Below are 23,972 nucleotides of genomic sequence, written 5' to 3' on the forward strand. Positions count from 1 at the left end.
CACCCCACGAGCCCTCGGGACTCCCAAGCTACCGCTACCTTTCCCCACCCCTCCCCACCTCATCTGCCCCCCCCGGCCTCACCAGCCCGCTCCTCACACCTCCCCGCCTCGCCACACTCCTCGCACCGCCGCGCCCGCACACTGCGCCTACGCTCGCGTGTTTGCCCGCCCTCCTTCCACTTCCTGCCTCAGGATTGGCTGTACGCGGCATAGCCCCGCCTCCCGCCTGTCGCGATTGGCCCTTGTACCCGAGTGGCGGTTCGGCGGGGCGCCGCGCAGTGGGCGGGCGAGCGGCAGCGGCGTTGCTATTGGCGGGAAGTCAGCGGCCTGCAGGTTCGGCTGAGCGGCGGCGGGGAGCGGGGCCAAGGCGCTATTGTTGCCGGGTCGCCGAGGAGAGGAGCCCGCGGACACCGGGGCCGGGCAGCGCGGCGCGGGCCCAGCGGCAGCCATGAGTGGCGGCGTGTATGGGGGAGGTGAGTCCGGCGCCGCCTCACTTGCCCGTCCTCCCCTCCCCCGCCCCGCGACCGTTGAGCTCGGCGCCGTCCCGTGAGGCAGCGCGTGCGAGCCTCCCTCAGCAGCTTCCCGCCTCCCCGCCGCTCCCTCAGGCCCCGCGCACCGGGGGCCGCGGCCCGGTGCTCCCACAACTCCGCGGCGGAGCCGGAGCCCTCCTGGTCCCTCCGTTTCTTAGACGCGGGGAGGCAGCGTGCGGGGAGGCGGCTGCAGCCCTTGTTTATGTCTCTCCCGGCGTCGTTTCGCTGAGATGCTTCCCCCGGAGACCGGCCAAGCTGTGGCCTTGGGCTGGATTAGCGCTGCTCGGGTGCCGGGTGGCCCGAGAGGACCCCGCGCTTTGGTAACGGGGGTGGAATCTCTTCGCAGAGCACTTCTGCGTGCCTTTCCGTGAGGACTGAAGTCCAGGTGTTTTGTTCCAGATTTCGGTTTTCTTGAGGGTGTGTAGGAGCACCTCAGCGAGGATCTGGGCCCACAGGGATGAGGGCGCATCATGGTGTGGCAGCCTTCACTTACAGAATTGGTGTTTTCAGGCCCACCTTTCTCATTCTGATCATCCCCGGGAGGTCTGGGCTCACCTGGATTTGCATGACTGTTGAATTATCACTTTTTGAAAGCTTTGTCTTGTAATCTGTTTAGATGCAGCTGTGTTCTCCCTCTTCTGTCAAAATTCCCCTTTTACTTATGCCAAAGGAAGGTATTGCATTGTCCAAGTTAAAGCTTATCTGCAGTCTTCTAATAGCTCTCCAGTAACTGTAGTTCTGAACAGAGAAGTTTCTCCTTGCCTTGAAAAAGATGCCTTGACTTGCTTTTCTTCTTTTGCAAGCAAAACAGACGGGGCAGGGAAAGGACAGGATTGTAGTAGAGTGTCACAACTATTCACTATCTCTTTATTAACAATCTTTTCAGATGAAGTTGGGGCTCTTGTTTTTGACATTGGCTCGTATACGGTGAGAGCAGGCTATGCAGGCGAGGACTGTCCAAAGGTGAGTGTGGCTCAATGGAAATGCAACATGAATTTATGTTTTAGATCTTGTTTGTTATGAGTTTTCAGAATACACTGGGTTTTGTTCTGACAATACAGTACAATACTGACTTATACAATACAGTATAAGGAAAGTTCTGAATTTATGAGCAAAAAAACCACCTGAAACATTAATAATTCTCATATACTGCTCACCTGTTGCCTTACAGGTTGATTTTCCAACAGCCATTGGTGTGGTGCTAGAAAGGGACAATGGCAGCACTCTGATGGAGATAGATGGTGACAAAGGCAAACAAGGGGGCCCAACTTACTACATAGACACCAACGCCCTGAGAGTTCCAAGGGAAAATATGGAGGCCATTTCACCTTTAAAAAATGGAATGAGTATGGTGCTCTGTCTTTTTCTACCTGTTTTTAAAATAGCATTGCTAGGCTGCAAGAAGTCATAGCTTTCGTATAAAAAGATGCTATGTACGGCAACAGAAGCCGTAAGAAAGGATATGTGATTTACAAATTGAGTAAAGTATAGTTGCTTTACAATGTTGGTGGACTTTCAGCACAATTCTTGAAATGTTCTGATCTTGATGCTTACAGAGGAAGAGAATTCTCCAAAGCTATTAAAGGAGATGTATGTCTGCTGTGGATACCTTTTGACTAAAGAGCTTTACACAAAAAAAGCATTGGAAAACCTTTATGTATTTATGAAATGGAACAAAACTTAGAAGTAACTAATCTGCTCGCTTCAATGTTGTTACAGTTGAAGACTGGGATAGTTTCCAGGCAATTTTGGATCACACTTACAAGATGCATATTAAATCTGAAGCAAGTTTGCATCCTGTCCTTATGTCCGAAGCACCAGTGAGTAACAGCAGCTTTGCATTTTGAAAACCTTAACTGTATCTTCTTGCTGACTCTACAAACGTTAGTCTTGGACAAGTCTGACGTTGGCTTGTAGATTATGAGTGTTAAAACTTCTCTACAGGAAAAACAATTTTAAAATACTTTGCCAGGTTCTGGAAAGTAATCTGTTTAAGAAAAAGTCTAAAAAAAGAAAACCATTTGAAATAGTTTGCATGAGTTCTATTAGAAAGTATTTACAATGTGCTATTGTTTTTCACTTATCAAAAAAAAGTCAAAACTAAAAAAAAAACCTCTCACTTTCCTGCCTAGAATAGAAGCAAAAAGATATTTGGATGTTGTATTCAGTGTAACTTAATACATCATAAAATGCCATTGAAAACCTGGTGCTTCATTCAGCCTTACACCTAATATTATGTGACAGAGAATAATATTTATGATGGAGAAGTTTAATTTTCCTGTCCTCATTTCTGTAAATGGCCCTGTGAGGTAAGTGAGGTGGATGAATATAAATTTCTGGAAAAAAATATGGACAAGGTTTCTGTCATTTAATAAAGCTTAGCATTTGAAGGGCAGATCTTAAAGTCAGAATACAAAAGGTAGACATGACATAAAACAGTTATGCCTTTCTTTAATAAAATCTTATGAAAAGGATTTTCTTTTTCAGTCCTTTGTGTTGAATTGTAGCTTGTGGAGTATGGATGAACTCGCAATGGTTATTTCATGTTTGATGGCTCAGTCAGTGTCTGACTAGAGGTTCCCATTAACATTCCCCTTTACAGAAATAATCTTACTTTAACATATTGGCTTGGAAAAAACGTCATGTTTTCAGTAATGTGTAGAATATTTGATATATATCCTGGCTTAATCACAAGCACAGTAGAACTGTAGGAAGATACCTTGGAAACAGGAAGATCTGGATTTATTTTTCTTTCAACTGGGCAAGTTATTTCATGTATCTCCCCTTGTAAAATGGGCATGTTACTTGTTTTAGAGAGTTCTTTGAGAGACTGGTACTGGAAGAGCTGTAGAAGTGTAAAGAAATCTCTAAACAGTAAAAGTATATATCACACTTAATTCTGTGTGGTAGATAAGCATTAATGTATTGTTGTAGAATTGGAATAAAAAAGATTCTGAAGAAGTAAATTACTAGGAATCTGTCTTTATAGAATTTTGATATGATTTGAAACCATAGCTATAATAATTCTAATTATTTCTTTATTATGTTAGCATTCTTTTAGCGTGCTCTAATGATCCTCAAGATAAACATGTCTTCCTTTTGGTAACTTATTTGTGGCTTGGTTTATATTTTTCTTCTAGTGGAATACTAGAGCAAAACGTGAAAAACTGACTGAATTGATGTTTGAACACTACAACATCCCTGCTTTTTTCTTGTGTAAAACTGCTGTTCTAACAGCGTATCCTTTGGAATGCTTCACTGCTCCCCTGCCCCCCTCCCAGGAAATTACAGTAAACTTATTCTAGGCAATGCCTAGTATAACACCATGTCTAACTTTTCTTCTTTCAAATTAATTTTTCCATAAACATCTAAGGAGGAAATTAACAATTCTGCTTCTGAACTTTAAAGCTTTAGAGCTCAGTTTTGAAGTTCTCCCGATCCAACTGTTTGCTTTGGAAGCAATGTCTTTGTTTTGTCTTTTTAATTTTTTTTCCCATTGTATACCATGGGTAAGAGTGTGTTGTCCAGACTACTAAATACAGTAATTAGAGCTTGAAGTTCCCATGGCCTTAAGATGAACATTTGTAATTATTTTAAACTAATAACATGTTTTCAGCTTCAGAGTCTAAATGAGTTGGATGTACTTAGAGCTTGCTGCAGAGTATTGACGTGAAGTCTCACCTTTGTACATCCAAAGCTGAAGTTAGTTCACCCTATGAGGTTGTGCACTTCATAGAGAGAAGATGATGTGCGCTGGAAAACGGCAAATAGTAGGGCCAAGGAATAACACGTAGGGGTCCTCATTCCTAGTTATGCTCTAATTGTATGGCAACATTTTTTTCTAAAGTGAAAAATACAAATATTTACCTTGATCATTTTGGTTAGTTTTGCTAATGGGAGATCTACAGGTCTCATTTTGGATAGTGGAGCAACGCATACCACTGCTATTCCAGTGCACGATGGATATGTACTTCAGCAAGGTAAACATTTTCATGGATAACAGCAATGCAGTATCAAGGTCGAGTTAGCTTTCTTTCTGCTTTTATATGGATTTAAAACCAACAAAACTCTATCCCCTTAAATATGGGGGGGAAAAAAAACCCTAATGGTGTTCTCTGAGAAATAGTTTGTTGGGAGAGTTTGTGATTTCAGTGCTTTCTAGGTTGGTGGGGGGGTTGTTTTTTTTGTTTCTCTTCTATTTTTTTGTTGGTGGTGGTTTTTTTCTTGTCTTTTAGGTATTGTAAAATCACCACTTGCAGGAGACTTCATTACTATGCAGTGCCGGGAATTGTTTCAGGAAATGAACATAGAGATAATTCCTCCATATATGATTGCTTCAAAGGTGGGAAAGTAACTTTATTTACTGTTTGCTTGGGGAGAGGCTTAAATGGTTAACTGATGATCGTGTTTCCTACAATCTCAGGAGGCAGTTCGTGAGGGGTCGCCAGCAAATTGGAAGAGAAAAGAGAAGTTACCCCAGGTCACTAGGTCCTGGCACAACTACATGTGTAATGTAAGTAGGTCGTTTCTCCCACTCTCAAACTCCTGTAGGCATCCCATAAAGAAGTTTTGCTTGCAAGTATATCAGGTTTTCCTCTTGAAGAACTATAAAATCTTTAAAAAGTCAGTATCAATTCTATAAATTCTACCAAATTGGAGACTGAAATTCTTATAACCGTATTATTCTTAACTCCATAGTGTGTCATTCAGGACTTCCAAGCTTCTGTCCTCCAAGTATCAGATTCAACCTATGATGAACAGTACGTCACTGTTTTCCTTCTTGTAAAATTAATTATCCATTGTGCATGGGGTGCTTAGCCTGTTCATTGCTGTTGGCCGCTTTTATTTCAGAAGTTGGTTTTGGATAAAATCTATTTATTTCTGAAAGTACAAATACAGTGTACATCCAGCTGATGGTTTTTTATTTAATATTCTAAGATGCATGAGATCATAATAAATATTATCAAAAGTGTAAGTCATATCAATCAGAATATTCCAGTTGAAACCTTGGTTTATAATGCTGCTTAATTAACTTAACATCCTGTTTACATTGTGCTTTAATATGTTACTTTCTGACTGATGCTCCAGGGTGGCAGCGCAGATGCCAACAGTTCATTACGAGTTCCCCAATGGCTATAACTGTGACTTTGGTGCTGAGCGTCTAAAAATTCCTGAGGGATTGTTTGACCCTTCTAATGTAAAGGTAAAACAGCTATGATATGCAGTAATTGGAAGTCTTTAAATTAATAGATTATCACATGGCTTCCTTTTGTATGATGTTCTTAATTTCATGATTTGTGTGTGTACTTACACTGTGTAGTTCTCTTGGGGGGTACAACTTCTCTGTGTTGTTTTAGGGTTGGGCTAGCAAAGGATGAAATGTAGTTCAAAATGGGTGGTGATGAGCTGAATAGGAAAACAGGAACTTTTTTTCCTTCCCTAAAAAATGCTCCCTCTCTAGTAATATTTGTAAATTCAACTTATTCAGGGCTTCTATATGCCTGCTTTTTTGAAGCGATGATGTGTAGATTACTAATTTTAATTCTAGGGTTTATCTGGTAACACGATGTTGGGTGTGAGCCACGTTGTCACAACAAGCGTTGGAATGTGTGATATAGACATCAGGCCGGTAAGTGTTAGTCAGACATGCATTATTTTAAGGCATAGATATTTTTGTGCTGATGTAATTTTTTGGGACTAGAACACTGTTGATGAAGAAATATGCATTTCCTAGGATAACGATAAACATGTTAGAATAATTCTCCAAGTATTACGTATTTGTATATAGGAATATGTACAATTACTGTTCTCTCTTACAAAATGCTAAATCAGGATTTTGTACTTTTACTCAGTGTTTCTGCTCATGTCCAGATTTCGTGGCTGGCACTGCATAATGTGCATTGGATTGGCTTCAGATGAGCATTTTATGTTCATAACTTTGAGTGTTATCTTCAGATTTTTGGGCATGGCAGATATACTTTCTAAACATAACCAATCATATGGAACTTTATTGTAGAGAGTAGAAAGAAGAAAAGAGGTTTTAAAGGAAAACTTTCTTTTTAAAACTCTGTTCTAACTTCCTCGGGTGTCAATTTGAAAATATTCCAAGTTTGATAGAGACTGCATGGGGCTTGTTTCAAAAATTTTTCTTCTTAACTGGCATGTCAGCCTGGCTGAGTAGGCCAGGCTGTGATTTGTGTTCACCAACTGCAGCATTAGTGAGATTGAAAATTGTTGCAGTGCTCTGGGGTTTTCCTTTGTGGTTGGAACATCCAGCTGTAAGGAAACCAACAGCTTGGATACAGGAGATATCTGTAGATGTAGGGTTCTCTATATTAGAAGATATTCTGTGAAATCATTCATCACGTAGCTTCTGTCTTCCTTGTATAGTTTAATATTAAGCTGTCTTGAAATATTTTTCAAGTGATTAAAAAATTATTGGATCGGGAAAGGTAATATTGTTGGCATCAAGCATTGTATTATTGCTATTGATTATATGTACTTTTGCGCCATTCCTCTATTCTGCGAAACACTTGTTTTCAGAATGATTTCAGAGTTAATATTGTAGGTTGCTTATTCTCTTTTTAGGGCCTCTATGGCAGTGTGATTGTAGCAGGAGGAAACACTCTAATACAGAGTTTCACAGACAGATTGAACAGAGAACTGTCTCAGAAAACTCCACCGGTAAAACAACTCTTTAAATTGCTGCGCTGAGTTACTTACCATTTTACTTCTCTGCCACATAAATACACAAGCATGTATCATAGCTTTGACTTTGTTAGGAACCCAACAGCTGAAGAGATTTCTGTGGGGTAAGAAATCTCCTCTAAAGAAAATGACGTCTTGAAAAGTTGTTACTACATGAAATTAATTCCAGCAGATACTAGAACTGCTTTCTGAATATTTTACTTCTCCATTCCTGCTTTCAGAGTGTGATTCTAAGTTCTGTGATTATCCCTAAGCAACAGTCGCTATTTCCCTTGATGGCCTCTTCTGAAGTGTTGCTGACTAACTTGAGGCACATTCAGTTATTCTGCTTGAGGTCTTGTCACTTTGTCATGGGAATTGTTCTCCCTGGATTCTACAGACAACTCAACCTACTCATAGATAAAACCTGGTGATTTAGCATTCTTGATTTTTTTTTTCCCTTACTCGATGTCAAAGAAAGTATTAACACACCTGTGTTCTTGAGAGCACATATAGCTTATGATACTTCTTGAATATCCAAATTCAAGAAAAAATGTTCTACTTCTAAAAACTCTGAAATCATGAATGTTATGAGAAACTGAGAAAGGTGGTTACTCGCTGCTGCTTGTAGTACCTGAGGAGGAACCCATTGAAATTCAAAGGTTTTATTGCTACAAGGCATTTTGAAAGCAAAAGGAATGAGTGGGTCCAAAAAAGGACTAGATGAATTAAGTTAAGTTCAGCACGTTAGACATTTAGTCCCAGTGCACATTTTAAGTAGCCCAGTGTTAGAGATGACAATATATACCGTCAGTATTGCTGCTCTCTACCTGCCCTATTTCTAGCCTTAAGCATTTGCCAGTGCTCCCTGTTGGGAGCCATGGTAAAAGCCACGCGTGTTCTGTTCCACTATGACTGTTCTTGAACTCTAAGTACAGGGCAGATGAGCATTATTGCAAGTTTAATAAAATTGACCTTTTTCACCTCCATGTTGGTATATACACGAAGTTCCTTGTGCTGTCCTTCTCTTGTCCCTAAAGGTCACCAGCCTACAATTTATCTGATATTGTTCTTTCATTGTACCTCCTTTTCCATTAAGAGCATGCGCCTGAAGTTGATAGCGAACAACACAACCGTGGAGCGGAGGTTCAGCTCGTGGATTGGTGGTTCGATTTTGGCTTCTTTGGTTAGTAAACTGTTGTTACTCTGTTGCTATCCTAAGCAGCACTGTCACTCAAAAATCTAATTCCGCATAGGTGTGCATTGCAGAGTTTGTGCTACCGTAACAGTCATAATCTTGTCTATCTTTATGGTAAGGTGAAGGGAATCTATTTAAAAAACGAGACAACATGAGCATTTCCAATTGAAAAATAACTTGCCACATTCTCCCATTTTTAATGGCAAGGTACAGGCTTGAAATATGATGTCTATAAATGGCATGTATATGGTACACCATGAAAGCAGCAAAGCTGTTTCTGCATCATATTCCTGAGCTTGTAATTCTACAAGTTACTGAGTACTGAAATGGTTTGTGGGGATTAATGTAGCAGTATGGGAAAGGGAGACTGAAATTAGCTTTTGGTACTGCAACTTCCTGCCTTTTGTTTAATCACTAGCAATATAAAACTCAAGGAAAAGATAATTAAGCGGGTCAAGCCCTCTGACTTCATTTAATGTAAAGACTTGCTTGTTTTTCTTCCTTGGAAAACCTAATCATCTTTCACTTAACCTTCATTTGTTTTCTGATTTTTTTTTTTTTTTTTTTTTTATTGTGTGTTTTGTGTTGTGTTTTGTTATTGTTTTTTTTTGTAGGGTACTTTTCAACAGATGTGGATTTCTAAACAAGAATATGAAGAAGGAGGGAAACAGTGTGTAGAAAGAAAATGTCCTTAAACCTCTTACTGTGAAACCTGCTGCCTGCTCAGTGCTCCTTCTGTTTTATAGCTTTAGCATACTCAGGAATGGGATGGACTCTTTTGTAGAAAGTTTATATTGGATTTTTTGCATAATTCAAGTTCCATTTTTAACAAACCTTAGAAATTTTGAGAGACCTAATTGGTACTGTCATAGAAGAAGGATGTTTACATCCCTTCTAAAGCAATAATTCGTGTAACAAGCATTTTGTAATTTTGTATAAATGTCTATTTTCTCTAGTATCTTTTCCTGGGAACATCTTTACAGGTTAGCTAAATAATAGATAAGAGGCATAACCTTGCAAATGCCTGTGCAAATTTATTAAAAATATTTTCTCTACTTTTACATATTAGTCTTCCTTGCTGGTACTTTGGCCTTAAATTGCTCTTATTTCTCTCTCAAAAAATAAAATTTGGTCTTTTATATTTGAGCAACTTTGTGAGTACTTGCAGAGAAGGTTCCTCTTCTGTTTTAAACATGGAAAGTTTTGGTGATCTACTAAAAGTCACTAGTAGGTGGCTCAGTTCATTGTAAACTTTTACTGTCTAGTGAAAGTGTTACATTCCATGTAGTGAATGTCATATTAAGCACTGGTTTGCTCATTTTTCTATTATGGATCAATTTCATTTCAGTAAAAGATCAGTGCTTTTTACCCAGTTTCTAAGAATGTATATAATGCCTTTGTGATGTAGGTGAAGCACAACTTGTTCGAGCCAGGAAAGTTAAGGCAAAGAATTGTCTCTCCAAGAGGAGGAGAATAGTCATAGATGACCTCAGGATGTGGCTTGACATTTTACAGGGAGTGTAACTCAAAGGGGCAGTCACTACTTGTTTGTTGCTACTTGTTGCTGGTTTAGCTCCCTCAGCTGACTCATAGCAGGGTCAGTAAGTGCCTGTGTTTTGCGGGGGGAGCGTCCACTCAGGGTCAGAGGAAGTAGGATTTTTTTTTTTTTTTTTTGAGCAGGAGCTGGCTGTCAAGATGCAGCTCTGTGTTGCTGTTAAGCTTACTTTAATTTACAACTGTGTGATGTTCTGTATTGGGTCACAGTGAAGTTTTGCTCCTTATCTTAAAAGCTGTGGAAAACCAAATAGCATTTAACTGATTTTAAAAAAAAAAAAAAAAACCAAAAAACAAACCCAAAACCAAGTCAACAGCACTGCTACATTTTTTTGGTATCCTAAAAGACCTTGTGGGTAAATAATGATGAGGCCTCTAGTTGAAAACAGTTTCACATTACCTCCAAACAATAAAGTAATTTATCAAAACAGCCTGCTTTTGTCTTATCGTGATAACCATTAGTTTGCTTGAGATAAAGTTGCTTGCTCCAGAATTTCAAAGCTATTGACAAACCATATTTCTCTTACAAAATGAGGCAAACTTAAGTCACCTACAATAGGTGATACAAGTCACCAGCTACTGTCATACTGGAAGAAAAAGACGTAGTATCTTAGCACGTGGCAGTTAGTAATGCTTTATAAAAGTTACTGTGGCATCAGTGAAGTAGTAGGATTGACTGGACAGCTTGTAGCTAGAGGTGAAGATACAAACCAGACTTTTTTTGGTTTCTCTTCATGAATTGAGTGTGCATTTTAAGCTTTCCTTCTGTGTCATGTGCTTAGGTTTCATTATGTCTTGTCAACTTTTATCTTTTGTGTGTATCTTCTTCAAAGAAAAGAATTACAGTATGATGGTTAATACCTGTGAATGTTCTAGCACCATATGGACAGCAAAAGAGTTTCTGGGGTTTTCTCAGCCTTGCAAAGAGTTTCTGTTTAAGAAGTGGGTATTTTGTGTGATGCAGAGGAGTAACTGGAGGTCAAGATGACAGAGATAAATAGATATGTTTATCTACCTCCTACAGTTTTGGTTCCCTTGGAGTTTCCCCTGGTTTATCAGATTATATTGCGTAGCACATTTGCTTCCTAAAAGAGTAATATTTGTGACTTTATTCTAAATTTCTACACAACCTCATCTAAAGGTTAAAAGCTTTCATGAGGTAGGTGTTTACCATCAACTGAGAGCAGAGGCAGTACCTTTCTACTTCAGTTTCACAGAAGACTATTACCAGTCTTCCTACAAACATTTTGCATGCTGCAAAAAAGTATTGCACAAATGTTTGAATTTGTTGTAGGTATCTAGATATCCAGGTATAAGACTGCATTGTTAAATGTTCACACATTAAGTATTTCATAATTTCTAACAAGCCAGGCTTAAAGCAGGGAAAAAGTTCCTTATAGTAGACTGAAGAGCGTATTTTCCCATGCTTCTGTGTAGAAAGTACATGTAACTTAGGTGACATATCAGCAACTCGGATGATCAGGGAACAAAGGCTAGCATGTGAGCTTCAGGGACTCGCATGTTTCTGTCTAGTTTTAATGCATATTTGTTAAACTAAACTCTACCCTTTCATCTGGCAGTCAGTTGCTGCTTTTCACTGTTACTGATGTATGTCTCACTTTTATAATAGCTGGTTAATTTGTCATTTTTCAAATGTTTCTAGAAACAACTGTTAGGATTAATTTGAGTTATGCACCAAAGCTGCTTTTTAATTCCAGATCACATTTAGATCAAATGTGGGATTAAAAAAAAAAAGACGGAGACTCTCAGGAAGGCTCATTCACGTTTGCTGGTTTCAGAACTTGTTTCATGTTCCAGTCACAGAGATACTCGACCAATGGCTTGCAGCACATTACTGTGTAATCTCTTCCAGCACATTACTGGCTCTGAGACTTTACAGCAAGGTGAGGGAACTTCCTTTCCAAGACCTTCCGCCTTGTCCTCTCTAGGTTTTGCCTTCTTACCCTTCTACGTAAAGATTTTTCGAGTCTGAGCCTGAAATAAAGAAGACAGTGTGGTTAATTTCTAGATAGCTTGTAACCACCTTAATGAGCTCACCCCCTAATCAAATAGGGGCTCCCAGTGATCAACAACTTCAGTATGAATTTGCTTTCAATAAGCAAAATACCTGCAAAGCAAACTGTTTTTTTTTCTTCTGCTTTTGAATTCTATAGAAATTCAACCTCTGGGAGGATCTCAGGTAAAATGACCTTTACAGTGCAACTTCATATGTAACTAAATCCCTTAATAACTAAGATGGGAACAGCAAAAAGAAACACAGCAAGCTGTAATTTTATAAAGCCTTATTTTCAGTCTACTAGCTTTAAAAAAAAAAACACAAACCACAAAACAAGATTACTGTTTTTTCCTTGCAAAGTGGAATAAGGAGGACTGAGGAACAGATCAGAAAATAATTTCCAATCTCAAAAAAAATCTTTTTACCTGATGAAGTGATTCACATGAGATAAGTAATAGAATTTCCTCTTCTTGTATTTTTTGTTCAAGTACCATGGTATTGGCCATTCCTTGTAAGTGTACCTGTTAAAGATGATAGAGAAAAGTGATTACAGAACGTACACTTTTTGCCTTCATTCTTGGGTTCTACCAGTTACACTTGGTTACAGTACAGTGATAAAGTGGTCTGACTGGTAGATCACAGAATTTGTATGGGGGTATTTACTTTAAGCTCCATTACTGGCTTAATTTGTAACTCTACGTCTCGTACATAGCTCAGCGTCTTTCTGTAGAAAGTGGTCTTGCTTTAAAAACTAGATGTTTGAAGAGAGGGCCCAATATAGTGATTCTTTGCGTTTATATTTGTTACTCCTTTATAAGAAAACTTTCAAAAGCTGATGTGAACAAACTGTGAAGAGAGTTTTGTTTCTACTACAATTTTCTTTTAAATGCCAGTGTTTGAGCGTCATGTCTAGTGCAAATCTGCCTGAACATAAGCCTTTCTCTCTAAATATAGACTGCTATTTCTGTTTGGGGTTTCTCTCGCCTATGGGCTGCACAGACAGCTTGTGCAGACTTACGTAGAGACTCCAGTGCATCCAAATTGTGTCAGACCTACTACTATGTGTATTGCAGTTTCTGCATGTACTTAAAAGACCACTTCATGTCATCTGCCCCTTTCCCCCTGCTTTAACCGGGGACTGGACTTCCAAATATATGGGCAAACCCTTCTTTGTGGACAGTGTTTCCAAGCAGAAAGAGGTACACAGAAGCCTTATCCCTCAAGGTGTAAATCTAGGGGTTAGTGCATTTACTACTCTGCTGATTTATATTTAATGGGTAAACAAATGGGTAACAACTGAAAATTCACCCTTATTAGAATATGTGACCTACTGTTACTGCAGAGCTGAATACTGTGATAAGGGCTTCAACTGCCACTATGATGAGGGTAAAATACTGGTTAATGAAAGAGCAAGTCCTGCCAGAGCCTTCAGCATCATCACCGGAAATTACAGATTATTGAAAGTATCTGAACAATAAATAATTCTAAAGGTAGAAGCTTCTAACTAAGCTAAATATCTGCCAAGACCAGTAGGGAATTCCAACGGATGTTTATGTGGTCTCATGCGATACCGTGGGTGGTTGTCCCCCAATATTTTGCATTATAACTAGGGAAGTCCAAATGGTTCAACGTGAGCAGTACTCCCTAGTTCATTCATGGGTTACAGAACAGCTAGAGTAACAGACATCCTCCTAGTACAGAAATCATATTAGTTACATAGAACTAATTTGGTTATAATTACTGGTCAAGTTTGCCACTGAATTACTTAGCAACAATTACAACCACATTAAAAAAAGCAAACTTGGAGGCACCTGAATGCTGACCAGAAAACACGTTTCTTTCTGTACAGTATGTGCATCCTTTCTTGATTAGACAAGGATTTTCTGGTAAAGAAAGAAACCACAAGAAAAATTCACACATATGAAACAAAAATTCTCTTTTCCATACCAGTAGGTGCGACCTAAGAAGTCATGTCTCCACTCGCCAGGGACTGGTTTTTCATGGCCAGTTTGTAAAAGCCTCAAAGCAACTTCTCTTTCTTTGACAACCAAGTCTATATTTTTCATAGATTTTTGTACCTGAAAATAGGAAAGAGTTTCAGGATGGGCCAAAAAACCAATGCTGACAACAAAAAAAGATCTCAAATGAAGATCTAAGACAAAATATAAAGGAAAAGCAAAGGTAAAACACACTAGGAGTTCCATCGTGGGCTCTCAGTTGTGGACTGAGTGAAACAGCTGAACTGGCCCCATGTACTACAACAGTAAAGAATGGGTGCTTTAAAAACCTAACTTACAAGCAGAACAGATATGAAATAACTGATAGTCTGATATTTCATTAAAGACTAGCTAGCTAATATGTAAAGTGAGATCTAATGCTGATGCTGGAAGTATAGAAAGCTCAGAGGCAGGGGTGGGAAGGAAGGAGGAGAAGCAAATAGAAGATACGCTGTATTTCTTCAGGTGGTTTGTACGGGCTGTTTGTTATTCTAGTTTTCTCTTCGGCATCTGGTCACAGCCTCAGTAACGCCTGTTGGCTGATGAGGAAGCTGCCTTGACAAAACCATTATGACACCAGAGTTGAAGGTTTTCAGTCATGTCTGTCTCATAACATTACTGTAACACACGTTACAGACGGCAACATGTTAAATGCTCTGGGAAGCAGCTAGAGCTAATTTTAATAAGCAGGTTGCTGTATTTTGTTTCAGTGCAATCATAGTATTTAACTGCTGCTTGACTTCTACTTTTCTTGGGCTTTAGCCAAAACCAAACAGGCAATTAGTAAGATTTGACTTTTGAAGTGTTTGGGCCACTTACTTAACAAGTTCCTTCCCAAAACAAGTTCTACTGTGATTCATAGTTGCTGAATATGGATGTGTGGTGGGACTAAACAGAAAATACTGTTCAGAACCGGAGTCGCAGAACACAGTTGAGAAACCGTATTATGCTAAATTAGAACTAAATACAGTAGGAGATGCAGAGGAGAGTTTTATATTGGATCTTCCCTAATTTATAAGTACAGTGATGAAATGACAGGAGTAGGAGACCAAATAAATCCATCTCTGACCCAAAAAAGAGAGATCATAATGCAGTTGCAGACACATGTGATGGCAAGTAACAGTTAAATTATTAACCATACAAAGAAATTCAGATGAACAATGTCAAGGTCAGACTTTTCCCAAATTAATTTGGATAAGTAGGGGGATATCTGAGAATATCTCTCATGTCAAACAGCTGGATTATTTAACTGGCCAGTGAAGGTGTAGATTTCCATCTGTGAGAAATAAGCATAGAGATGGCAGTCAGTTTATAAGTAAATGAAATTTTCAATGGTAAAGACACGGAGGAAAGAATTTAATAAATTAGTGGCAGAATCACAGTAATGCAAAAGGAGGGGATGACAAAAGTCGGTGATGAGGATAGCAAAGAACCAAAGGGCACAAGTTTGGAGAAGACAATGTCAAAGGCAAGAAGTTGGTGACAGTTAAGTAGCTAAAAAAAGTTTATGAAGGGTAAGAATATAGATAATGTTTAAGTTTTACCAGGAAGTTTCTGGGCATGAAGATGGCAAAATATTTCTTAACAATACCTAACAGGTGGAGAGGCCTTTCCCACTATGTTGCTTGAGCACAGTGTTTGTGCAATTACTAAAATCAGGGAAATAGTTTAAAAAATGGTCTTTAACAAGTTTACAAACACTTCACCTTTCACTCAGCAATTTTACTTAGAGTTACATGTTCAGCTAGTATGAAAAAGTTACCTTTTCTAATCGTTCTGGACTTGGCATAGGCCTGAGTTGTCGTTTTGATTCTTGCTCTAAAGTTAAGAGCATGTTTTTTTCCTTCAGTAGGACATACCTAGATCAGAAAGCATAGTACTTCAAAAATAAATTCTAGATGCATTGGCAATTATTCATTCACTACGCTGCTGGATAGAGCACAGCTGTCCAACCTGCACTCCCATAGCCTATACCTGCTAGCTTCATATAAAGAAGCAAAAAGATACCAACCAACTGGAGAAAGCCCAGCAGAGGTGGGCAGGGCAGGGCAGGGCTGACGTACAGGACAGACAAGGAGAGGCTGAGGGAGACAGATCTACTTAACCTGGAATAAAGAAGGCTAAGGAGGGAAGAGGTTAACATTGTAGTGTTCCACTACCTGATACAGAGCCAGACTCTTCTTATAGGTGCACAGCAAAAGGACAAGATACAGCAAGGAAAACACTATTCATAGTAATAAGTACTGGTTTAGCCCTGGCACAGTTTGCTTAGAGTAACGATGCAATCTCCAGCTTTAGAGCCTCTCAAATCAGAATGGATGCAGACCAGAGCAACCTGATCTGATTTAGCAGTTAGCCCCACCAGCGTCACTTCCAACCAAGTCTGTCCTGCAGTTCGAACAGCCCCCAAAGGCTTCAAACTCAGCCTCTTCATACCAAACCTGAACCCTTTGTACTGGACACAACTTCCCTACAGCCACCTGCAGTACAGCTTTCGTACCCCGAGCAGCACCGGCACGTGGGCTGCTCCAAGCCCAAAGCAGGCTTAAGCATGCAGAGCTGTGTGGCAGACTAAGTTTACTGGCTAATAAGTTCACTAAGGCACATTTTAATAAAGCGGGCAGAGCTGCTTTGAAAGGGGAGAAGCTACTTCACTAAAACTTACTTACCAAAGTTTGTGCAAGTCTTCACTACTCTTACCCCTTAGCTGCTTTATGTTCCATGCATCCCCTGTAAAAAAAAAATTTAAAAAAAAAAATCAGTTTAATGGAATAAATTTCTCTTATTCTAAAAAAAAAAAAAAAAAAAAGAACTATTAGCAGGCTCAGCTGACTCAACAGAACAAGGATCACTTTTTTAACAAATACTACCTCTTGGAAAGCTATCCTTGTGGATATTCAGCTTGAATATACAAATACATTAAAAAGGCAATGATGTGTACTGTGTATTTGTGTTTGGAAAAGGCTGGGAACAGGGAAAGCTATAAGATGAATCTTTACACTGAAATATTCTCTTCCATGGTATTGTATATTTCATCAAAGAACATCTTTTCTGTGATACGGTCTTAAGAACAAGACAGAGGATTTACAGCAAAATATTTTGCTGCATAATAGCTATTTGTGTTCATAAACACAGCATACACACAGAAAAAAAAAAATGAACAGGCATAAAGATGCACAAGTATATGTACGTACATATAAAAAATAAGTTTTAGGTAGCTATGAATACTTCCTAGAATGCAAAAGAATAGGTCAGATTGCAGCTGAGCACAAGTGGCTCAAAGATCACTATCAGAAATGCTAAATATAACTCACCAGACTTTACTGTTTTTTCCCCCCAGTTTTTTGGATCATCAAAAAACTCCTCCAGACCTTTCCGAGACAAAGTAGTGTGCAGAAACTTCAGCTGATGGAGGGGCTCAACTTTTGCCAGGTTCTTGTGGAATGGATTCAGCGTTAATCTGTGTAAAAATTAGAAGCAAAATTATATATGATAGGAAAAATAATACTCAGCTACATGAGAATGCTTTTTTCATTCATAAAGGCCTACAGACAGATCAATACCACGGTCTGAAGGCAAAAGATGTGAGTTCAACTCTTCATAAACATATCACCTCAGTGTTGTTTTCTCTTCTACCCCGTCTCATCCAATTATGATTTATTTATACTCAAAGATAAATAACAGTTTGAAAATTAAAAGAAAGAATAAGTTTGAGCTACATTCTACAAGAATACGTCCTGCTACGTTGACTTTACCTAAATGGCAAAAGCGGGAAGCGCATGGTATAAGCACAATAAACCCCCCCACGTTGGAAGCATAATGACCGCAAAACAGTAACGCGCGCAGGGAAACGCTTCATACTGCGCTTATACGATGCCTGATAACACAAGGCACTGTGCAACCCTCAGCCGAGATTTCAGAAGCCAGCACACCGGGACAGCCCGCCTCCGGCCGCCCGCCGCCGGCCGCCCGCCTCCCGCCGACACGGAACGCGAAGACCGCTAAAGGCGGCTCTCCTTCCTCCCGGGAACCGCGCTACGGCCCGCAACGCGCCCAACCGATTCCCGACCCTCAGCCTCCCCCGCCCGGTGCCTACCCGGGGAGGCCGGCAGCCGCCCAGCCCGGCCGCGCTCCTGACAGCCGCAGCGCGCCCGTCACCCGCCGACACAGGGCGGCCACGGCGGCCGCCATCGCCCCCGCCGTCCCTCCCACAATGCCTGGCGCCGCGGACGGCGTCCCGCGAGGGCGCCGGAAGGAGGGCGAAGGCTTTGCCCTTTTCCAAGATGGCGACACCTAGCGTCACCCCGCCGCGGAGAGTGGCGCCGCCGGCCCCGCCCCCGTGCCAGTTCCAGCTATGGCGGCGATGAGCCTGTTGCTCCGGGCAGCGGCTGCTTGGGGAGCTCGGCGGGCGGTGGGCGGCGCGACGGGGGCTGCTCGCCCCCCCTGGCTCACCGGGGCCGCCCGCCTCCCCGGCACCGTCGGTAGGGCCTCGGCGGCGGGAGTGAGGGGGGCGGGTGTGGCGGGGGCGAAGTGACCTTGGGGAGCGGAGGAGAGGGGCCCTCTGAGGAGAGGCGCCCTCTGAGGGGAGGGGCGCGGGGGGCTGCGGGGCCGCCGCCGCAGGGGGGTCCGCCCGCCGCCGGGGGGGCGAGGCGGGGGCATCCGTGTCGGCTCCCCGGCCGAGGCGGTGGCGGGGCTCGGGCCCTTCCCCGCTACCTTGTCTCTGGGGCTGGGGCAGGAGGACGGAGCGGTAACGTTACAGGCTGCTGCGGCTCTTGGCTGAGCAGGTGTAGGGAACCCGTTCGAGGTGCAGGGACATCCCTCGGGGGGGTGCGACGTGTATCTCCAGTCCTCTGAGAAATTATATTTCTTAGGTAGAATATGGATCACGATTGGCGGCAGGCCAAACTTCCTGACATGCTAATCTATGAATTTACTTGGCCCTGTGTAATGACATTTATTTGTTGGGACTTCCAGGCAGAAATAGATCTATGTCTAAAGTTAGAAGAAAAATAGGTTAATTCTAGCAAAATGGGCAATTAGTTCAGGCAGGCTTTTAGCAACATTGATATCTTCCAGAAAACCGGCTCATAACTACTCAGCCACTGCTGTATGCTGCCTTTTTTTTTTCCCCACATGTGTTGTTGACCTTATCCTGGCACAGTCACCAAAGGGAGAAAAAAACATAATACTTTGGTTCAATTTTCAGCTCCTGTACGGCACAGCAGCAGCCATGGGAAGAGAATGTTTATTATCAAGGCAACAAGCTTTTATGATACTCGATTTCTGAACTTGTTGGTGAGTTAAAAACAAGTTTATTACATTCGGTATAACACATCCCTTGCAAATGGTGTAAGAGTGTCTAAACCACAATCTTCTCCATTATTTATGTAACAGCATCTAAAATGTGGTTGGCACTATTCACAGAAACAAGAATTTCCAGTCCTCCTCCTAAAGAACTTTTTCTCATATGTTGTAAAATCAGGGCCAGATGAAGTAAAAAGATTGACTAAATAGCAAAGATTGTGATAGGTACTTGTATTAATGCTGTAGTAGCATTCTCAAATTATGTGTCTGTGTTCATATATGCGTAACCTACAACGGCTTCCCACTCCATCATCCTTTTTAAAATGTATTAGGTTACTCTTCTGCAGGGTTTGCCTTCAATTACCTAAACCACTGGCACCAGAGATTTAGACTTGGGAAGCCTGACCCGAGTTCGACCCCTAAAAAGCTAGGTTTCAGATAAAGCCTATTATGACGGGTAACAGCCAACCTGATACAACTCCCTTCTGTGATCAGGCTTCCTTTAGTTGTCTTCCATAGTTATCAAAGCCAGCAGTGGTTGTATTTATGTTGGATTATATTGCAGTGGTGTTAGTGCCTCGTCACAGTTAAATGCTGAAGGCAGTCATCACAAGATGCTGAGACAGAATTCAGGGAAGCATTAGTGTCTGCTGCTGCAGAGACTGACCCCTCCGGGAGATTGAAAGCTGAACTAAATAGGCTCATGGACCAACATAGCATCCCTGGTTCTGTATTCTAGTTTGTTAATTAACTCATTTTAAGCAGCACTATTTCTTTACATACAACATCCCTATCTAACCTATGAATGCAAATCTGAGAATTATTGGCTGTTACATGATTTTCAGACTAACCTCATCTAAATTTTGTCAGGCTTCTGAGTTTCCCCTACTGTTTTTTTTTCTTTTTATCCCCTATACAGAGATTTTATGTATTTCTGACGGGAATACCAGTGGCACTATTCATAACGTATGTCAACATCTTCATTGGTGAGCGCTCTGTCATGATTAAGCTAAGTGCACAGTCAAAATTATTAAATAGAAACTAAGCATGCTGGATAGAAAACAGATCTTTTAAGGCTTGCTCTTTGGAAGACCATGAAATAGGACTAACAGTTATGGTAATATTGTATAAGTACATGGAAGATGTTCCCAGTATTTTTATTTTTCTGTATTTTTTTTAAAAAGCTTTCCACATTTTTAAAATCAGAAAAATTCCATCTTTTGACAGTCTTTCAAACATCAGTGAGGTTTTGTGAACAGGTCTTCTGTATTCAAATGAGGAGTCTGTATTACCTTGTTTTACATACTGCTTTAAGAAGGCTTACACTGCAACTGTCGCTTTTTATCTAGCAAGAAAGCTGGAATTCTGCTTGGCAATACGTGTTTTAAATCTACTACTGTAATAATACGGAATTAATTTGATAGAGAAATTAGGAAAAATCCATGCTTTCAGCTCATATATTTTAAAGGGCATTTCTATGGACTTGATCTCAGTTACTTCTTCTGTAGAGCTGTTAATTTCACCCTTCTTTTGTGTGGCTCAAAGTCTATGAGCTAGATACATGCAGTGTGAAGTGTCTGGAAAAATTACAAGTCCAATTTTTCTGAATAGAGCTCAGATTGAGGGATTAAGTACTCCCCATGTGAAATAATGATCTTTTTCTAATGTGAAAGGCAGAATATAAGGTACTTAAAAAAAAAAATACTTGAATTAAATGTTCCTCCCTTCCTTTCCCTGTCAGGTGAAGCTGAACTTGCAGAGATTCCTGAGGGTTATGTTCCAGAGTACTGGGAATACTACAAAGTGAGTGTATCAGATAAAAGGGTGGCATGTTATGGCCAGCCTTCCTCTTGACGATACTTTTGAGAGCAAAATGTGTGGCATATGATAATGAGGACAGCCATATCCCTGCCACTGGGTATCAGTGTAGTAGAACTCAAATTGTGCAATTATGATTTCAGTAAACTTGCTTTTTTCAGCTTTATGGAACATGGGTGTTGCTGTAGGAAATTGGTTTATTGACACAGGTAGATGCAACTGATCTGTAACTTTACGCAAGTGAACTGCTGAAGCTATATGCCAAGAATTCTTTTATAATATTCCTAAATCATAAGAACAGTCTTTTGTTCTCTTTATATGTGGAAGCAAAACTTTGAAATGTTACTGATTACGGTAAGAGGTTTGGAGTCCATTTCTGTGATTACAGTAGCAGTTTAAGGAGCTTCAACAGAGAGAAAATAAATCACGTCTTCTATTAACTTTTAATTTTGCTACAGAACAGTCATCTGCAGGTTACCTTGGCATTAAAAATGGCAAAAGAAATACAGCTTTTTAGGGTTCTGATTTTACAAATAGCTGAGCGTGTTTTTAACTTTACTATTATGGTTTGAACGGCAGCACCCGTAATGTTGATGACATGTTTTCAGGACTGGGAACATGCAATATGATTTAGTTATGATGACATTTCTACTTGGAAATTGCATGAATAATCTCTGCTTTTCAATTTTTCAGCACCCTATAAGTCGCTGGATAGCTCGTTACCTCCTTGACCCCCCTGAAAAGGACTATGAGAAACAGATGGCTTTGCTTGATGTTGAAGCAAAGAAAACTGAACTGAGGTATGCTACATCGTTGAAGTGTTTTAAAATAGTGATAGATACTGTAGTTGACTATTTTATTTTAGTTAACATACTGAGTTGGCTGCTGACATAACGTGCTTATTCACATATCACTTGACCCTGAGTGCTTGCTGCACTGGCTGGTGCCAAAGTGGAAGTTACAGTATCTGTAGTCCTGCCTTCTCTGTATTAAGATTAGCAGAACTGGAATGATCCAAGGGCAGTCCTGTAAAACAACAGTGTCTCTTCAAAACAGTTCATGTTTATAAAGGTATAGCCCTGTCTTCCTTAGTCAGGAAATGGACAGCTCTTTTTGCCTCTGCTAATGCTCATAGCTTAATTGAGTAGCTAAATGACAGTTTACAGGACTGGTCATGTTCCTTGTTGCTGTTGAAAATTTTGTGGGCAGCAGTGACATTGTTGTACTGAGTTTATTCTATACTTACTCGGAGTAAATTGTGGTGGTAAAAGAAAGTGTGTGTTCCATGAACTGTTGCTATTGGGACCAAGACAATGTAGCTCCTTCTACCATCACATTTACTTCTGATTTTCTTGCTCCTATTTATTTTTAGTTGAAAGCTGTATCAAAACTGTCTAGCCCCTTACTAAGCAAGAACCTGTGACAGAACTCCTGCAAGTATTTTTATTAGTCTTTTGTGAGATGACTTGCTGGAAAAAATTGAAAGAGAAGGATGTAATAGCTCATGTTTTAGTTGAATGCTTCATATTTTGGTATTACCTGTGTTTCAGTAGTATTTATAAAACATAGATGCTAAACTTATTGCTGTTGTCAGTAATGCCCTGATGTTGAACATTGGTATATGTGTGATGAAAACCAACAAGCTTCATGTTGAGTGTGTCTGTTGCTCTTCTTTTTTTCAGACTGATGGAGTTGGAGGCACGCAGATTGATGAGACACAGGGGAGATGGACCTTGGTATCATTATGAAACACCTGATAAAAATCTTGTTGACAATTCTATGAAATCCACACCTGACAATTAAACAATTTTAAGACAGTATGCATGCTCTTAAATGCATACTGACAAATTGTGACTGAGCTATGTAATATACATCCTGCTGTTTACTGACAGAAATTAATAAAAACAATGTTTGTGTTGATTCTGATAATTTGAAAGAAACTGTGTGGCAGTTAAGCTCGTATAGCTGTTCAGGTGGTTAATCAGAGAAAATGTCATGTCAGTTGCCAACAATTACTCATTTTCTCCAGAACACCAGTGTAGGATGGGCTTTGTGAATAATTTGTGTGAAACAAGTTGGTGATATTAGTCTTCATCATGTGATTTCTAGTATTTAAAGTTTTAAATGAAAGGTACAGGAAACTGTAAGGCGCTTTTGCTTCACAATGCCTTCTGTCAGATAATTTGTGGAAGATGAACTAGGTAAGAAAAATACCTTCAGATCTTTGGAGTATTAGCATTATATCTACCACTTTAGACAAATACTTTCTTTCTCATTACTTATAGTCAAACTCATCTTTCACTATTTTTTCCCAACTTGCATATTGTTCAACATCTGTTATCATTTTCTCTGCATTATCTCAAAAGTTTCTCTCTTTAGATATCTGTTAATGCCCTTCATCCCTGATAGTGTCAGCCATGTTGCTTCTTTATTAGTTTTGTCGCAGTTTTAAAATCTTTCCTCTTGTGTATGTATACCTTATACTTGTCTGCTCTTTCATTTTCTCTAGTCTCACCTCTTACACAGCCTGTGTCTGGAAAAGCCTTCTTAAACAGACACTTAAAAAAACAACAACAAAACAAAAAAACAACCCCCCCCAAAAACCCCCAGAGATGTCTGATTTTGTGCATCTTTCTGAACTGGACAATTCTCTGTGTAAATCATCCAAAAAGTGGCCTCTCTAGAAATCTTTCTACACTGTTCTGGGAGTTTTTGTTTGGTTGGGTTTTTTAATGGTTTGTTTTTAAATGAGGTTTAAAAGCATAACAGGTACTTTTGCTATATGCTTCCTATTCTAAATGGTAATAGATCTAAGAGCCACATGCTCCCTTTGTGGCAAAAAGGATCTTCGTTGATGAAAACAGTGC

The 23,972-nt window shown here is 40.2% G+C and overlaps 3 protein-coding genes and 1 long non-coding RNA gene across 4 annotated transcripts in view; 2 read left to right on the forward strand and 2 right to left on the reverse strand.

Moving 5' to 3' along the window:
* LOC137666382 (uncharacterized) overlaps window positions 1-152 on the reverse strand; it is a 39,112-nt gene extending 38,960 nt beyond the window's left edge. Inside the window, exon 1 of the long non-coding RNA XR_011048642.1 lies at window positions 100-152. This is a non-coding gene — a long non-coding RNA (uncharacterized lncRNA). The remainder of the gene's footprint in view (window positions 1-99) is intronic.
* A 147-nt stretch (window positions 153-299) lies between these two features.
* Window positions 300-10,400, forward strand: ACTL6A (actin like 6A). The gene is made up of 14 exons (XM_068405676.1): window positions 300-473; window positions 1,417-1,493; window positions 1,702-1,876; window positions 2,250-2,350; window positions 3,671-3,768; window positions 4,416-4,510; window positions 4,766-4,872; window positions 4,954-5,043; window positions 5,229-5,290; window positions 5,619-5,733; window positions 6,079-6,159; window positions 7,119-7,214; window positions 8,317-8,403; window positions 9,030-10,400. Exons 1-14 carry the CDS (start codon window positions 449-451, stop codon window positions 9,108-9,110), a joined length of 1,290 nt encoding a protein of 429 aa, XP_068261777.1. The 5' UTR covers window positions 300-448; the 3' UTR covers window positions 9,111-10,400.
* Window positions 10,401-11,651: 1,251 nt separating this feature from the next.
* MRPL47 (mitochondrial ribosomal protein L47) lies at window positions 11,652-18,215 on the reverse strand. The gene is made up of 7 exons (XM_068405677.1): window positions 18,080-18,215; window positions 17,298-17,443; window positions 16,653-16,713; window positions 15,746-15,842; window positions 13,934-14,064; window positions 12,412-12,507; window positions 11,652-11,964 (listed from the first exon to the last, which is right to left on the reverse strand). Exons 1-7 carry the CDS (start codon window positions 18,172-18,174, stop codon window positions 11,847-11,849), a joined length of 744 nt encoding a protein of 247 aa, XP_068261778.1. The 5' UTR covers window positions 18,175-18,215; the 3' UTR covers window positions 11,652-11,846.
* A 92-nt stretch (window positions 18,216-18,307) lies between these two features.
* On the forward strand, window positions 18,308-23,034 carry NDUFB5 (NADH:ubiquinone oxidoreductase subunit B5). Its single transcript, XM_068405679.1, has 6 exons — window positions 18,308-18,464; window positions 19,190-19,278; window positions 20,207-20,273; window positions 21,029-21,090; window positions 21,799-21,905; window positions 22,788-23,034. The coding sequence occupies exons 1-6, from the start codon at window positions 18,338-18,340 to the stop codon at window positions 22,906-22,908; spliced, it is 573 nt and encodes a 190-aa protein (XP_068261780.1). The 5' UTR covers window positions 18,308-18,337; the 3' UTR covers window positions 22,909-23,034.
* The last annotated feature ends 938 nt before the right edge of the window (window positions 23,035-23,972 follow it).

Source organism: Nyctibius grandis, chromosome 8, assembly GCF_013368605.1.
Source record: "Nyctibius grandis isolate bNycGra1 chromosome 8, bNycGra1.pri, whole genome shotgun sequence".
Lineage (NCBI taxonomy): Eukaryota > Metazoa > Chordata > Aves > Nyctibiiformes > Nyctibiidae > Nyctibius > Nyctibius grandis.

Coding starts and splice junctions, on each gene's coding strand:
- ACTL6A (XM_068405676.1), top strand. CDS start 449: ATGAGTGGCGGCGTGTATGGGGGAG. Junction 5,044..5,228: donor GGCACAACTACATGTGTAAT/GTAAGTAGGTCG, acceptor TTAACTCCATAG/TGTGTCATTCAGGACTTCCA. Junction 5,291..5,618: donor GATTCAACCTATGATGAACA/GTACGTCACTGT, acceptor CTGATGCTCCAG/GGTGGCAGCGCAGATGCCAA.
- MRPL47 (XM_068405677.1), bottom strand. CDS start 18,174: ATGGCGGCCGCCGTGGCCGCCCTGTGTCGGCGGGTGACGGGCGCGCTG. Junction 17,444..18,079: donor GCGGCTGCCGGCCTCCCCGG/GTAGGCACCGGG, acceptor ATTTTTACACAG/ATTAACGCTGAATCCATTCC. Junction 12,508..13,933: donor TTCTTAGGTCGCACCTACTG/GTATGGAAAAGA, acceptor CATCTTTAACAG/GTACACTTACAAGGAATGGC.
- NDUFB5 (XM_068405679.1), top strand. CDS start 18,338: ATGGCGGCGATGAGCCTGTTGCTCCGGGCAGCGGCTGCTTGGGGAGCT. Junction 18,465..19,189: donor CCGCCTCCCCGGCACCGTCG/GTAGGGCCTCGG, acceptor TTCAATTTTCAG/CTCCTGTACGGCACAGCAGC. Junction 19,279..20,206: donor CTCGATTTCTGAACTTGTTG/GTGAGTTAAAAA, acceptor TCCCCTATACAG/AGATTTTATGTATTTCTGAC.